The sequence below is a fragment of the Drosophila arizonae genome, chromosome 2 (genome assembly GCF_054131065.1).
Source record: "Drosophila arizonae isolate 15081-1271.41 chromosome 2, UAZ_ARI_1.0, whole genome shotgun sequence".
Classification (NCBI taxonomy): domain Eukaryota; kingdom Metazoa; phylum Arthropoda; class Insecta; order Diptera; family Drosophilidae; genus Drosophila; species Drosophila arizonae.
Genome location: NC_142922.1, coordinates 29,599,026 through 29,611,613, shown reverse-complemented (window position 1 = coordinate 29,611,613; position 12,588 = coordinate 29,599,026). Strand labels below are relative to the sequence as shown.

The 12,588-nt window shown below is 45.0% G+C and overlaps 3 protein-coding genes across 8 annotated transcripts in view; all 3 read right to left on the bottom strand.

The window, feature by feature from the left end:
- Positions 1-5,997, bottom strand: part of Nuak (Nuak family kinase 1) — a 49,242-nt gene extending 43,245 nt beyond the window's left edge. For 4 of the 6 annotated variants that reach the window (XM_089466041.1, XM_018019396.2, XM_089466073.1 and 1 more), the window contains exon 1: positions 5,396-5,997. The gene's annotated coding sequence lies outside the window, so the exon portion shown is untranslated. The remainder of the gene's footprint in view (positions 1-5,395) is intronic. The other 2 variants (XM_018019402.2, XM_089466079.1) reach the window with 2 other exon arrangements.
- A 370-nt stretch (positions 5,998-6,367) lies between these two features.
- pont (RuvB-like helicase pontin) lies at positions 6,368-8,097 on the bottom strand. Its single transcript, XM_018017925.2, has 3 exons — positions 7,103-8,097; positions 6,848-7,046; positions 6,368-6,792 (listed from the first exon to the last, which is right to left on the bottom strand). Exons 1-3 carry the CDS (start codon positions 7,917-7,919, stop codon positions 6,438-6,440), a joined length of 1,371 nt encoding a protein of 456 aa, XP_017873414.1. The 5' UTR covers positions 7,920-8,097; the 3' UTR covers positions 6,368-6,437.
- Positions 8,098-8,877: 780 nt separating this feature from the next.
- LOC108620901 (glycine dehydrogenase (decarboxylating), mitochondrial) lies at positions 8,878-12,553 on the bottom strand. Its single transcript, XM_018017922.2, has 7 exons — positions 12,230-12,553; positions 12,091-12,169; positions 11,384-11,910; positions 10,575-11,308; positions 10,110-10,512; positions 9,130-10,056; positions 8,878-9,070 (listed from the first exon to the last, which is right to left on the bottom strand). The coding sequence occupies exons 1-7, from the start codon at positions 12,404-12,406 to the stop codon at positions 8,960-8,962; spliced, it is 2,958 nt and encodes a 985-aa protein (XP_017873411.1). The 5' UTR covers positions 12,407-12,553; the 3' UTR covers positions 8,878-8,959.
- Between the last annotated feature and the right edge of the window lie 35 nt (positions 12,554-12,588).

The following is a 12,588-nucleotide window of genomic DNA, read 5'->3' as shown; positions in this document are numbered from 1 at the left end:
ATCGGGCTAGAGAGGAGCTCCATCGAAAGTTAAATATGAAAAATGCAAACTTTTAATTAGTTTCTACTGCTCGATTCAGCTTTGAGATGAATTCCTAGGGGAACACCGAGCGGTTGAATGTGTGAGTACTGTGTATAGACTATGGTCTATAGACTATACTCTAATATTATATTATATCATTTTTATACAGATAATTGTGACTGCCAATCTTATGGCAGTTACAATTTAATAATTCACAATAATTGCTTTCTAGCGCCTTTGTGGGAGTATTCTCTTCACAAATGAAAGCAAAGCAATTTCCCCTTCTACTTGAGGTTCAATAAATGATGCCAGATCCTTGAACTTTATGGCAGAGCAATAAAAGCAACTGCAGCTGCAACTGCAACAGCAAATAAAAAAACAAAAAAAAAAAAAAAAACAAAAAAAAGAAAAAACAATAGTGTTATGAGAGATAGAGAGAGAAACAGAAAAACGGAGGGAAAGCTTGTCGAAGGCGCTTCCCTGGACTTTCCACATCTGCCACATCGTGCACATCCTTCAGCTTGAATGAGTGCCGTACAGCGGGTAGCGCATCAGAAATGTGGTTGAGTTTTATTTAACTTGCGGATTTCATTAAGCCCAGCTCTGTGGCAGTTGCAGCTACTCTAGATGCTCCGCCCGAGTGCTTCAGGGAGCTACCAGCGTATATTCAGGTGGGGCATCTCTGGAGAGCGGGCAGAGCACTTAGGTGTATGTGCCTGTGTGTGTGCATCTGTGTGAGTGATTTAAGAGTAGCGTGCTTCAGTGCTTGAAATGCATGCAAAGTGTTTTCTGTTGCATTGTTAAAATAGAATATTTACTCGGCAACATTGTCTAGTTGCAGGCGCTCGTCGAAGTGGAAGTGGTTGAGGAAGTGGGTCAGAGCACGGTTGCTTAGGCTATTGCAATAGCAAAGCCAACTCGATTCTTCCCTTTCCCATGTCTTATTGGGCTGGCAGCGACAGACAACAGACGGCAGCGAGAGAGACACGTTTGCAGCTATGATGAGGGGCTAACAAAATTCACTTGCTCGAAAAGCAAATCAAATTAAAATCAATTAAAATTAACAAGCGAAGCAGCCGGCAAAACCAGAGGCCAGGCCACCCCACAGCTCTAGCAGCAGCTACCGCCAACGGCGACGCTGGCGTCGACGCTAACGTTGACAGCGAAATGCCAAGCGTATGAATCATTCAATTCGCCGTGTTGCTCTTCTTCTTCTACCTTTGTTGCTGTTAAAAGGTGCGGCAATATGTATGTATGTATATAAATACATACATGCAAACAAGCAAACATACATACATTCATATGCAAGTGAATCGAATTGCCGGCACAACTGATAAGCGAAGTGTTAGGGCCTACGCTGGCGTCACAGTTATAAGAATGCGCCTACTCAGTCCGAATGAGCGAGAAAATGTACGAGAGAGAGAGAGAGGGAGAGGGAAAGAGTCATCCATCCGCCAGGTGCTCATCGATATCAGTGTGTGCAAATATTTAGCTCTTTTTCTTTGCACCTTATCGGCACGTACAAACATACTTAAATACAGTTGTACCCCAGCCATACACATACATATGCATCTAAGAGCCAATTGCCGCTCAATGTCTATATGTGTGAGTGAATGCGCGTCTTGGTGTGAGTGAATTGAGTCAGCGCGCTGTGAACGACCCACTCATTAACAGCCGACTAAATCAAAAGCCGCCCACACAACCACATTTACACACCACAATACCAAAGGTGAGATAAATGAGAAGAGAGCTGTGAATCAATTGAAATCACGTTGCACGCTACGCCTGGCGCCATCTCTCGCCATTGAGATTGAATCTTAGCTCATGCGTAACCGTTTTGTCTAGCCAGAAATTAAGCAACACTCAGTTTATTGGCCCGTTTAGCACACTGGCCGCCTTTTACGCATTTCTTCCTCTCACTTGACAATTGCTACACAAAGTGCACGAAGCAGGCGGGAAAGGAGAGCAAAACAATAACAAGACAGCAAGGCGAATGTAGTCTTAAATCACATTCACCTTCACACTCCCACATGCATATGCATGCACACACACACACACATACATATGTACATACGAATGTATTTTCACGCAGAAGACAATTTTCAGTTTTTACTGTCTCTCTGGCTGCATTTCAATTTTATTGGCACAAGGTTACAAGAAAAGAAAACGCAAAAAAAAAAAAAAAAAGAATTGATAGCCGCCCCACGCTGCAGTCGATAAAGTTTTTGCGGTCGCCTTAACCGCTTCTTCGTATTCCTCTTTATGCGACTTCAAGTGCAATGAAATTAAAACGAAACTCAATTTAAGGTTGGGCTTCGTTTCACAGTTAGGCTTTGCGTGGGCTGTGCATGACTCAATGTGTGCGTTCTTAATATGGCGACACAACAAAAGAACTCAAAAGCTCAAAGGGAGCAAAGAAGATGAACTCACACGTGCACAAAGCTCGACGCAGCCAAGTGGCTTCCAAACGTCATAAAGCAGCGACTGGGGAGAACAAGACGCGGCGAGAGAACAAGCGGACGAATAGCGCTCAGCTGAGCGTATGACGCTTTTGAAGCGCGACTTAAAAAGTATTCGCGTAGGCATCACCAACTGTCGCTCACGTCATAGCGTGTGAGCGAGACAAATATATATTATGTATATGTATATATACTATACATATGTATGTTGTATGTTAACTGCATACAATCGGTGCGTTAGTGTTGGTGTTGAGGTATCTAGCGGCTTTAGTTTTAGAAATGTTTGTGTGGACGCTGTTGCTTTTATGTGGGTGGCGCTTACAAGGCTGCTGCTGCCGCTGCTGCTAGTGGCTCATTCACAATAGACTTGTCGCAGTCGACGCCGTCGCAGCTGTTGATTTGTTTGCCTCGCCGTAATACAACAAAAGTTTTCTACCATGCATTCCATGGACAATACACAACCTAAGAGCTGTGTAACTTACCGTTGTGCTGTGGCCACAGCAAAGCAACCTTGCGAAGGGCACACAGTTACACTTACTGTCTAAAGACATTTGCACACATATGCCATCATATGTTTGTGTGTATGTTAGATATTCATATGACAACTTGCGCGAGAAGGAAAGAAAGAAACCCTGACGTAGCAACTACAAACAATAAATATCTGAGGCAGTGACAGTAAGTAGCTTGGAGCCATAAAGCACAACAACAACAACAACAATAATGAACTATGGGCAGCAACTACTCAAAACTAACAACTAATTGCAAGTAAGTAAAATAGCAGCGCACGTCTTGAGCAGCATAAATTCGCTTTGTTGCCAGACAATGCCAGGCGAAAACGGCGACGACTAATAAATACGGCGAAAAGCTGCCAGCAGTTTGTTATTGTAGCCAGTGTTGCCGAATCAGCTATTTTGTGGATAGATCTGGCTACTTTTCAAGGCCGATTGCTACACAAATTTTCAAACAGCTATTAGCTACAAATCTGGCTATTTTCAAATATTACATTTAGCTAAAATGTAAGCGAACTTATAGCAAAATTTGCTTTGATACTTTTTAAATGTAAATGATTTAAATGTATTAAGTTTTGTGTAGAATTAATACTACAACTGAAGAATAGGTAAGCTTTCTAAAATGTTATGGAAAATTCATTTCTTATCAGTTTTTATACCCTGAACCCATTTTCAATGGGAAATCAGGGTATAATGGTTTTGTGAAAAAGTATGTAACGGGCAGAAGGAATCATCGCAGACCCCATAAAGTATATATATTCTTGATCAGCACGACGAGCTGAGTCGAGCTGTCCGTCTGTCCGCTCGTCCATCCGTCCGTCCGTATGAGAGCGTTGATCTCAGAAGTTATAAGGGCTAGAGAGCTGAAATTTGGCATGCACACTCGTGTGTACCATACGCAGTACAAGTTTATCATTTTTTAACTCATCCGATAACTTTTTTATCGAGAATGATCGAAAAATTTATTTTGTTATTTATGCTATGAGTATAGCGTTCCACACAACGACCTTAAAAAGGCAAATTATAAAACCGACAATGGTGAAAATGACGAGTTGGTAGTAATAGATGAGATATTATCTAAATTAAATTAATAAAGTTGACTTTTTGTGAAGAAAACAGCACTGTTTTCTTTTTTGCTACTTTTTTAGCTATTTTAGAAGAAAGTTGGCTACTTTTAGCTACTTTCAGCCTTCGGTTTTGCTACTTTTGCTGAAAAAGTTTCGGCAACACTGATTGTAGCAGTTGTTCAGCAACGTCAATGTACAAGCCGTTTACACATGCGTACGTAAATACATCTTAAATACATATACGGATTTACGTACCCATATTCGGTACACATACATACATACATCCGTATGTATTGGACATTTTGCTTTGGTACAAATGTTTAAAAAAATAAAATAAAAAGAAAACGGGCATAAAATTGGGCAACAAACGAAACAGACATAGGAAGAGAGAGAACGAGAGAGAGCGCTCAAAAGTGAGAGAGCGACAGCGGCGAGTGGGCGACGCAGTCGACGTCGCCGGCGGCACATAAAAATGTGTTGTTTAAATATTTCAGCCAAATTTTCGCCTTAAAATTATACATACATACATACAGATGTAATGAATATGTCGAAAGCACAGCTGTGAGCACGAAAAAGTACATAAATATATTCATATGTATATACAGACACATTTGTACATACATACTTACCTATATACATACATACATATGTACTTTGTATATTTATTATATTTTTCGCAATGCTTGATTTGATTTACGGCGAAAAGCAAATACAAAGTCAGTTGCGCTTGCGTGCATACATATGTACGTATATACAGACATATGTACATGCAGAGGCGTATGCATGTGAGAGCGAGAGAGACTAATTAGCGAACGGTTCCCCCAACAGATAAGCTGTTACGCACAAATCAAATGAAAACGTATGTATGATTGTCATTAATTTTATAAATCTCATTCATAAATAAACACAAATAGCGCGCTTCACACGGCGTTGCTGTAAGCGAGGCGAACAAAGCAAGCGGCAAAACTAGCGTAGAATTCCAATAAGAATGAAGACGAGCCAACAACAGCAAACAGCGTGGAAACAAAAACCAGTAGCTGCCCAGCGTAACTTTCGTTTTTGCTGGCAGCGACAAACGTACAAAAAATTATGTAATTTGCTAGCGTGCTGCTTAAATGATAATAACAGTTAATGCAAAAAATTATAACGAGCACCCACGCATATACACACATACATACATATACATGTCTCGCATTGCTGTGCGTAGACAGTCGGCGGGGTAATACTACCGCTAATTTGCTGCTTGGGAGGCAAGGCCCCACTCACACACATGTACATACATACACAGAAAGAGAGAACACCCACAAGCATTCACACGCACACGTGCACACGCACTTACCGTCTGTTATTTGTTGTTGATATTCGCTGTTGTTCTTGTTGCGCGCTCACTCACACACACACACACGGTGTCTTCTAGCTGCCGTCGCTCTGTTGTAGTTGTGGTTGTCGTTGCAGCTGCTCGTTGACCCAAAGGCCGCCAAATGTTTCCATTTTCTTAAAATGCAGCCATCGGAAAGGCTTAGACTGACACCAAAACACAATGCACCGTTTGATTGGCACCCAAATAATCATAAGCAATTGTTATTGCAAAGGCGGTATACAAAATATAATGCGTTTACACTCATGCAGCTATGTACGTGTGTGCACGTACATGTGTATACGTATGTAGGTAAATATGTAATGTGTAAATAACTATAACGGTTAATTGCGTTTTTGGAGGCGGTGTTTGCTTACGCCGTAAACTGCTATTTTTGTGATTATTTTAAACGACAATTGAACACTTAATTAATATTTTAACCGTGTGTATGTGTGCTGCTACTGCGTGAGCGTAGACTATTGACACGAGCGTAAGATTTTAAATTATTTAAAACACACAGCGTCAAGCGGTAGCCGAAAAGCACATAGCACGCACCGAAATATAAAATGTTACTGAAAAAAACTCTGTTAAATGTTTCTTATAAGAGAAGTTTGATAACAGAGAAGCGGTGCGCACGTGACAAAACAAGGCACGAGCGCCAATCACGACTCTCAAATGCTAAAATCAAACGAATAAAATTAAAATAATAGAAACATCAGATTTGTCAGTTTGGTTAGTTATATCTTTGGAAAGTAAACCAGTTAGATGTGGAAAATATTTCGCGGTTTATTTCATACTCCATGTCTGCTGGAAACAGATTTGTCTTAGATTTGCATCTGCCAGCACTAGTTTGAGCATATTGAGTTAGCAGTAGCAATGTTAACAAGCTCTCTCTCTCTCGAAAGAGAGCAACATTGCAGCTGTTTTCTAATATCGATATATTATGACACCCGATTAGACTCGATAGTTCCACAAATTTATTAAAGTATCGGTAAACATGGAATTGTGTTTTACATGCGTAAACTTACAACATAAACTTATTATTCTTTTCGGATAGATGCTTGGATGAGCGTTTAGCGTCTAAGAATAATGAATGTACGTCTTCAATATCCTCTTTAGTGATCTGATTGCGCCCATTAACCTTGCACATCTGGTGTGCCGGAGTCAGCAGTTGGACAGCATAGCGCAAAGTGGAACTTGTTCCAATCTCGCTGAGATGTGCGAAAGCATTTTCCTCCAGCTGGAGACCCTCCGTCTGGGCACGCAATTTTATGATCTGTTCCATATCCGAAGTAGAGTAAAGAAGTGTGCGAATGATGAGCAAGCGATCAAGCAGATCCAATGGAATCCCATGGGGGGAGACTATATCAGTGGTGCCACTGCAGGAGAAAAGTTGTTAAATGGGCAGAAACGGGAAGAGAAAGCGGGACTCACCGAATAACGCAGCGGCCTCTATTGGTGGCAAATATGACAATGGGAGCAATGGGAGATTCCAGAGATTTGTGCAAATAGGTAAAGGTCTCCAGGTCGAGCATGTGTATCTCGTCGATGAACAGCACGCCGGGCACAAGCTCCGCAATGCCCTGATCAATGTATTTGTTGACGACTTTGTTGATTTCCATACGGAGTTTGTCTGCAAGAGATTCGTTAGTCAGTCCCGAGACCGAGTAGGAATTCAAAGCAATCTACCTGTAATTTCAGTTTTCTTGGGCTTCATCAGCTGCCCCATCATGGAGAGCACATCCTGGCCACCCTGCGGGCGGGCATTGGCCACATCCAGGTCGTGCAGTGTGACATCCTGGATGACTTCCTTTTTCTTGTGCACATCGCCTTTAGGCAAGGGCACATACTCCTCTGTCTCCAAGTCGAACTCTGTGGCAAAAGTGTCGCTGCGTCCCTGGCGCTTTACGGCACCGCTGTTGGCCTCAATGTAGATGACATCGCCCACCTCGACCTTCTCCTTTTGTAGAGCATCGAAGATGCTCGGATCGAGCTTCAGCTGCTTGGTACCCTTGGCGGTCTTCAATCCAATCACAACGTTGCTGATGGTCTTGCCGTAGCCACCCATCGGGTTCTCGGTCTCCACTGGAGTCAGCTCGGTCACTTCGCCCTCGTAGACTTCTTTGGTCTCGCGTATGCGCAGCCCGATGGAGCGACGGAAGTTCTCCATGAGCACTTCGGTCTTCTTGATCTCATTGCTGAACACCTCGGAGCCGACCATTGGGCAGAAGGGCACCTTGTTGCCCAGCTCCTGGGCAATGGCCAAGGCGATGGCGGTTTTGCCAGTACCTGGTGGACCAGCCAGTAGCAGCGCGCGGCCAGCCATCTTTTTGGACTTGATGAGGTCCACCACGATGCCGGCCGCCTCGCGGGCTGCCTTCTGGCCAACCAGTCCAGCGGCGCTCTGTATGGCGGCTCCAGTCTCGTCCAGGCCAAGTCCTTTCACGTGGCTGTGGGCCGCGATGCGCTGGGTACGCACGGTGCTTTTTACTTCCTCGATTTTCATGATTTCTGTTTAATTTCGAGCAGCTGCCGTAGCGTTACTGTTGTCGACGTCGAAATCTCGAAATACTGTTTATTGATCAAACAAATTTGTAAAACAAAACTTGTTTGCTGCTGAGCGCACGCTTGTTTTTCTGTTACCAGCACAACAACATATGCTTTTAGCATCTAACAATTTAACAGTTGCGTAAATGTTAATAACAGCAGGGCCCTTGAATTTGTTGTCAAAAATGCCGGTCGTATGTTCTTGCTTAATTTGGTATTCCTAGGCATAGTAAGCTACAAGTTAACTGAGGTTTTGAATAAATTTAACGGCATATTTAGGAAATAAAATCCTATTGACATAAATAAGTTAAATTGAGTACTTCTGTGTTTATTTAAAGCAAAAATCATACGCTTTGCGTTAGCAGTGCCAATTTGAGTAATTTGTCTGTAAGATTTAGAGATGAACAACATAAAAACTTTGATTTAGTTCAATAGAACAATTAAAAATTTAATTGATTTTCATCAAATAACCATGCAGAAATCACACAATTTTTATGATTTAATGTGGGAATATATGTATAAATGTATATTTTAATTGTATTTCGATTGTTCATGTCGATAATTTAATAACTTAAACTTATGAATGATATAAACTTATGCGAATATGCATTTAAACTATATACATGCAATTCGCTAAGAATATGTGATGCAAATTTACTTTTTTACACTCTTAAAACCAATCGTCCGATATTAAATTTTTAATGTTAGTAAAATATATATTTGTGGAATTTCTTATGGCAATACCGATATAAATCAATATTTATATATTGTGTTGCGATGATTATCAGTTGCTATCGATTAATATGTGATCGTTCTCTGTGAATGGTGCCGTGTTGAATTGAGTGAAAATGTTTAAATTTATGGCGCTAAATTAAACGCAATGGAGTAAACAAAATTTGAGCAAACGAGTTAAGATATTTACTTATATAGTCTTTATTACATGATATATATTTTTCTTACAGGTAGATATTTAGAATATTTACATATTGTACAAGTTTTTTACAAGTCGGGCAGAATGGGCGGACACGTGCACACCAAATGCTTATCGCCGTACGCATCATCGATTCTTCCAACAGTAGGCCAAATTTTAGCATCTGGCTTCACAAATAACTGTCAATGAAAATGAATTAGGTATATAACTAATGTAATGTGTAATACGGAATAGTTACCGCTGGGAAGGCAGCCTGTTCGCGTGTGTAGGGACGGTTCCATTTGTCCGATATGACCTGGGCCTGTGTATGCGGCGCCATTTTCAGGGGATTCACAGTTTTGTCCATGCGTCCTTCCTCGATCTCTGAAATTTCCTCTCTTATGGAAATCATGGCGTCACAGAACCGATCCAACTCCTCCTTGTCCTCGGACTCAGTTGGCTCTATCATCAGTGTGCCGGCTACGGGCCAGGACATGGTTGGTGCATGAAAGCCGTAATCCATCAGACGCTTCGCCACATCGACGGCCTCAATGTTGGCTGTCTTCTTAAGATCCCGTATGTCCAGAATGAACTCATGGGCCACCAGCTGCGAGCTTTCTGCCTTGTACAGCGTTTTGTAGTGCTGCTCCAGACGCTTGGACATGTAGTTCGCATTTAAGATGGCCACTTGGGTGGCTCTCTTCAGTCCACGACTACCCATGAGCTTAATGTACGACCAGGAGATAGGCAGGATTGCCGGACTGCCAAAGGGCGCGGCTGAGACGACACCAAAGCTGTGCTCCTCGCTAGCGAGTGGACTGACAACTGGATGGCCAGGCAGGAAAGGTGCCAGATGTGCTTTCACTCCGATGGGTCCCATGCCAGGGCCGCCGCCGCCATGCGGTATGCAGAAGGTCTTGTGAAGATTCAGATGAGAGACGTCGCTGCCGTAGTCTCCGGGCCGGCACAGGCCCACCTGAGCGTTCATATTGGCACCGTCCAGATACACCTGGCCACCGTGCTGGTGCACCAAGGTGCAGATCTCCGCCACTGTCTCCTCGAACACGCCCATGGTCGAGGGATAGGTGATCATGAGGCAGGACAGCTCATTGGAATGCTGCGCTACCTTGTCACGCAAATGGGCCATATCGATGGTGCCATCCGAGAGAATGCGTATGGGCTCTACCTGTAATGGAAAGTTAGTAAAATGTTGGTAAGGGTTTTATAAAGTTGGTCTACCTTCATGCCAGCCATTTGGGCCGAGGCTGGGTTGGTGCCGTGTGCGGAAATGGGAATCAGGCAAATGTTGCGATGTCCCTCGTTGCGGTGCTCGTGGTAGCTCCTGATGGCCCGCAGGCCGGCGTACTCGCCTTGAGCACCAGAGTTGGGCTGAAATGAGATTTTGTCGTAGCCCGTGATTTCGCACAGATCCCGCTCCAGTTCGCTAAACAATTGATGAAAGCCCTGAGCCTGCTCGACCGGTGCAAAGGGATGAATCTCTGTGAAGTGTCGGAACGAGCAGGGCATCATCTCGGTGGTCGCATTGAGTTTCATGGTGCAGGAGCCCAGTGGAATCATGGAGTGCACCAGCGAGATATCCTTGTTCTCCAGCTTCTTCATGTAGCGCACCATGCGAGACTCGCTAAGGGAGAAATACTTCGTTAACTTCCTTCCACCTGGCTGACGGCCTGACTGACTAATTACCTGTGATAGCTGTTGAATATGGGATGCTGCAGGTAGGGTGAGGTGCGCAGGAACTTGGAGTTCTCAATGGAGTTCTTCAGCACATCCTTGCGTGCTAGCAGCTCCTCCACCGTTAATGGCGCCCTGAAGCACCACAACAGGTCGTTCACATCTGCCACACTCACCGTCTCATCCAAGGCCACGCATACGGTGTCATCTGGCAAGTACCGCAAGTTGATGTGCTTGTGCTCGGCGCGTTCCTTGAGCTCCTCCAGCGAGAGGTCGCCAGAGAGTCTCACGTGCAGCGTGTCAAAGAAATTCTTGTTGACCGCCTCATGGCCAGCCTCGAGCAGACCCGTCTGCAGCGTCAGTGTGAAGTGATGAATGCGGTTCGCAATGGCCTTCAGACCCTCCGGGCCATGGTAGATGGCATACATGGCCGACATGTTGGCCAACAGGGCCTGTGCGGTGCAGATGTTACTCGTAGCCCTGTCGCGTCGGATGTGCTGCTCGCGGGTCTGCAGCGCTAAGCGGTAGGCATCGTTGCCATCCATGTCGCGCGTCACCCCAATCATGCGGCCCGGCATCAGGCGCACTAGGCTCTGCTTGCAGGCAAAGAAGCCCGCGTGCGGGCCACCATAGCCCAGGGGCACGCCCAGGCGCTGCGAGGTGCCGATGGCAATGTCTGCGCCGAACTCGGCAGGCGGGCGCAGCAGCGTGAGGGCCAGCAGATCGGTGGCCACAACCACCAGGGTCTAGGGGTGTGAAAGAGAACGAGATAGCTAAGACTTATGTAACTATTCGGCATATAAATCTGTGATAGATCTTACGCCATTTTTGCGTGCCAGAGCCGCAATGTCCTCAAAGTCCTTGACATCGCCGTAGGTATCCGGATACTGGAGCAAAATGCCGGACAGCTCACGGCTGCGCAGATCGGCCCGCTCAATGGGACCCACAACGATCTCCAGCTCCAGGGCATCGGCACGCGTCTGAACTACCGCCAAGGTGTGAGGATGCACCTTGTTCGACAGGTAGAGCTTCCTGCGCTTGTTGTGCCTGTTGGCCAAGCACATGGCCTCCGCAGCAGCTGTGCCCTCGTCCAGCAACGAGGCATTCGCTACATCCAGCCCCGTGAGCTCGGTGACGAGCGTCTGATAGTTGAGCAGCGACTCAAGGCGACCTTGGGCGATCTCCGGCTGATAGGGTGTATACTGCGTGGTCCATCCGGGATTCTCGAAGATGTTACGCACGATCGTGTGGGGCACATGGCAGTTGTGGTAGCCCATGCCGATGTACGAGCGCCACAGCTGATTCTTGAGCGAAATGTCACGAATGCGTTGGATTAGCTCGTGCTCGTCTGTAAGGCGATTGAGATTATATATATGTATAAATATAAGTATGTATTGATAATGTGTTTTGAGTCAAACGGCAGTCAACGACGCGCTAGCTGGCGGACCTATTGAACCGCGCTTATCTCTTATCACTGCCCAGGGGGTCGAGCGGTTGTCTATTTTTGAAAAACATTTCCACTACTTACTTAGAGGCTTGTCGAGGCTCAGATCCCGTTTCAATTGTATGCTCTGCGGCACCGCCTTCTCGGTGAGCTCTGCCAAGGACTGAGAGGGAGAGGGGCCATTAATATGTTAGCCAAAAGAATAGTTTCTCTCCTAGTTTACCTTAAAGCCCAGCGTGTCCAGCATGGCAACCACATCCGTCTTGCGTGGTCCTATATGACGACTGGGAAAATCTGATTTGGTCGGAAAGAGCACATCGCCCACGGGCGTCGTAGCCAGAGAGCGAGTGCTGAGCCTCAGCATTAGGCTGTAGCTGCGCTTTGCCACAATTCGTTGCATTCTGATTTATCTATGCGGTGCTTAAAGGTGTTGTAAGGCTCTACCTCCTCGGTCACGTCCAGTCCAAACGTCTGACAAACAGCGACTGATTCGAGTGTCTCTCCATGCGAGCTGATAGAGCGCATCTCCAAGCTTATCAATAGAGAAGCCGAGGCTGAGCTGAGCTGAACTGAACTGATCTC

Coding starts and splice junctions, on each gene's coding strand:
- pont (XM_018017925.2), bottom strand. CDS start 7,919: ATGAAAATCGAGGAAGTAAAAAGCACCGTGCGTACCCAGCGCATCGCG. Junction 7,047..7,102: donor CAAGAAAACTGAAATTACAG/GTAGATTGCTTT, acceptor AATCTCTTGCAG/ACAAACTCCGTATGGAAATC. Junction 6,793..6,847: donor AGAGGCCGCTGCGTTATTCG/GTGAGTCCCGCT, acceptor TTTCTCCTGCAG/TGGCACCACTGATATAGTCT.
- LOC108620901 (XM_018017922.2), bottom strand. CDS start 12,406: ATGCAACGAATTGTGGCAAAGCGCAGCTACAGCCTAATGCTGAGGCTC. Junction 12,170..12,229: donor TGGACACGCTGGGCTTTAAG/GTAAACTAGGAG, acceptor TCTCCCTCTCAG/TCCTTGGCAGAGCTCACCGA. Junction 11,911..12,090: donor GAGCCTCGACAAGCCTCTAA/GTAAGTAGTGGA, acceptor ATCGCCTTACAG/ACGAGCACGAGCTAATCCAA.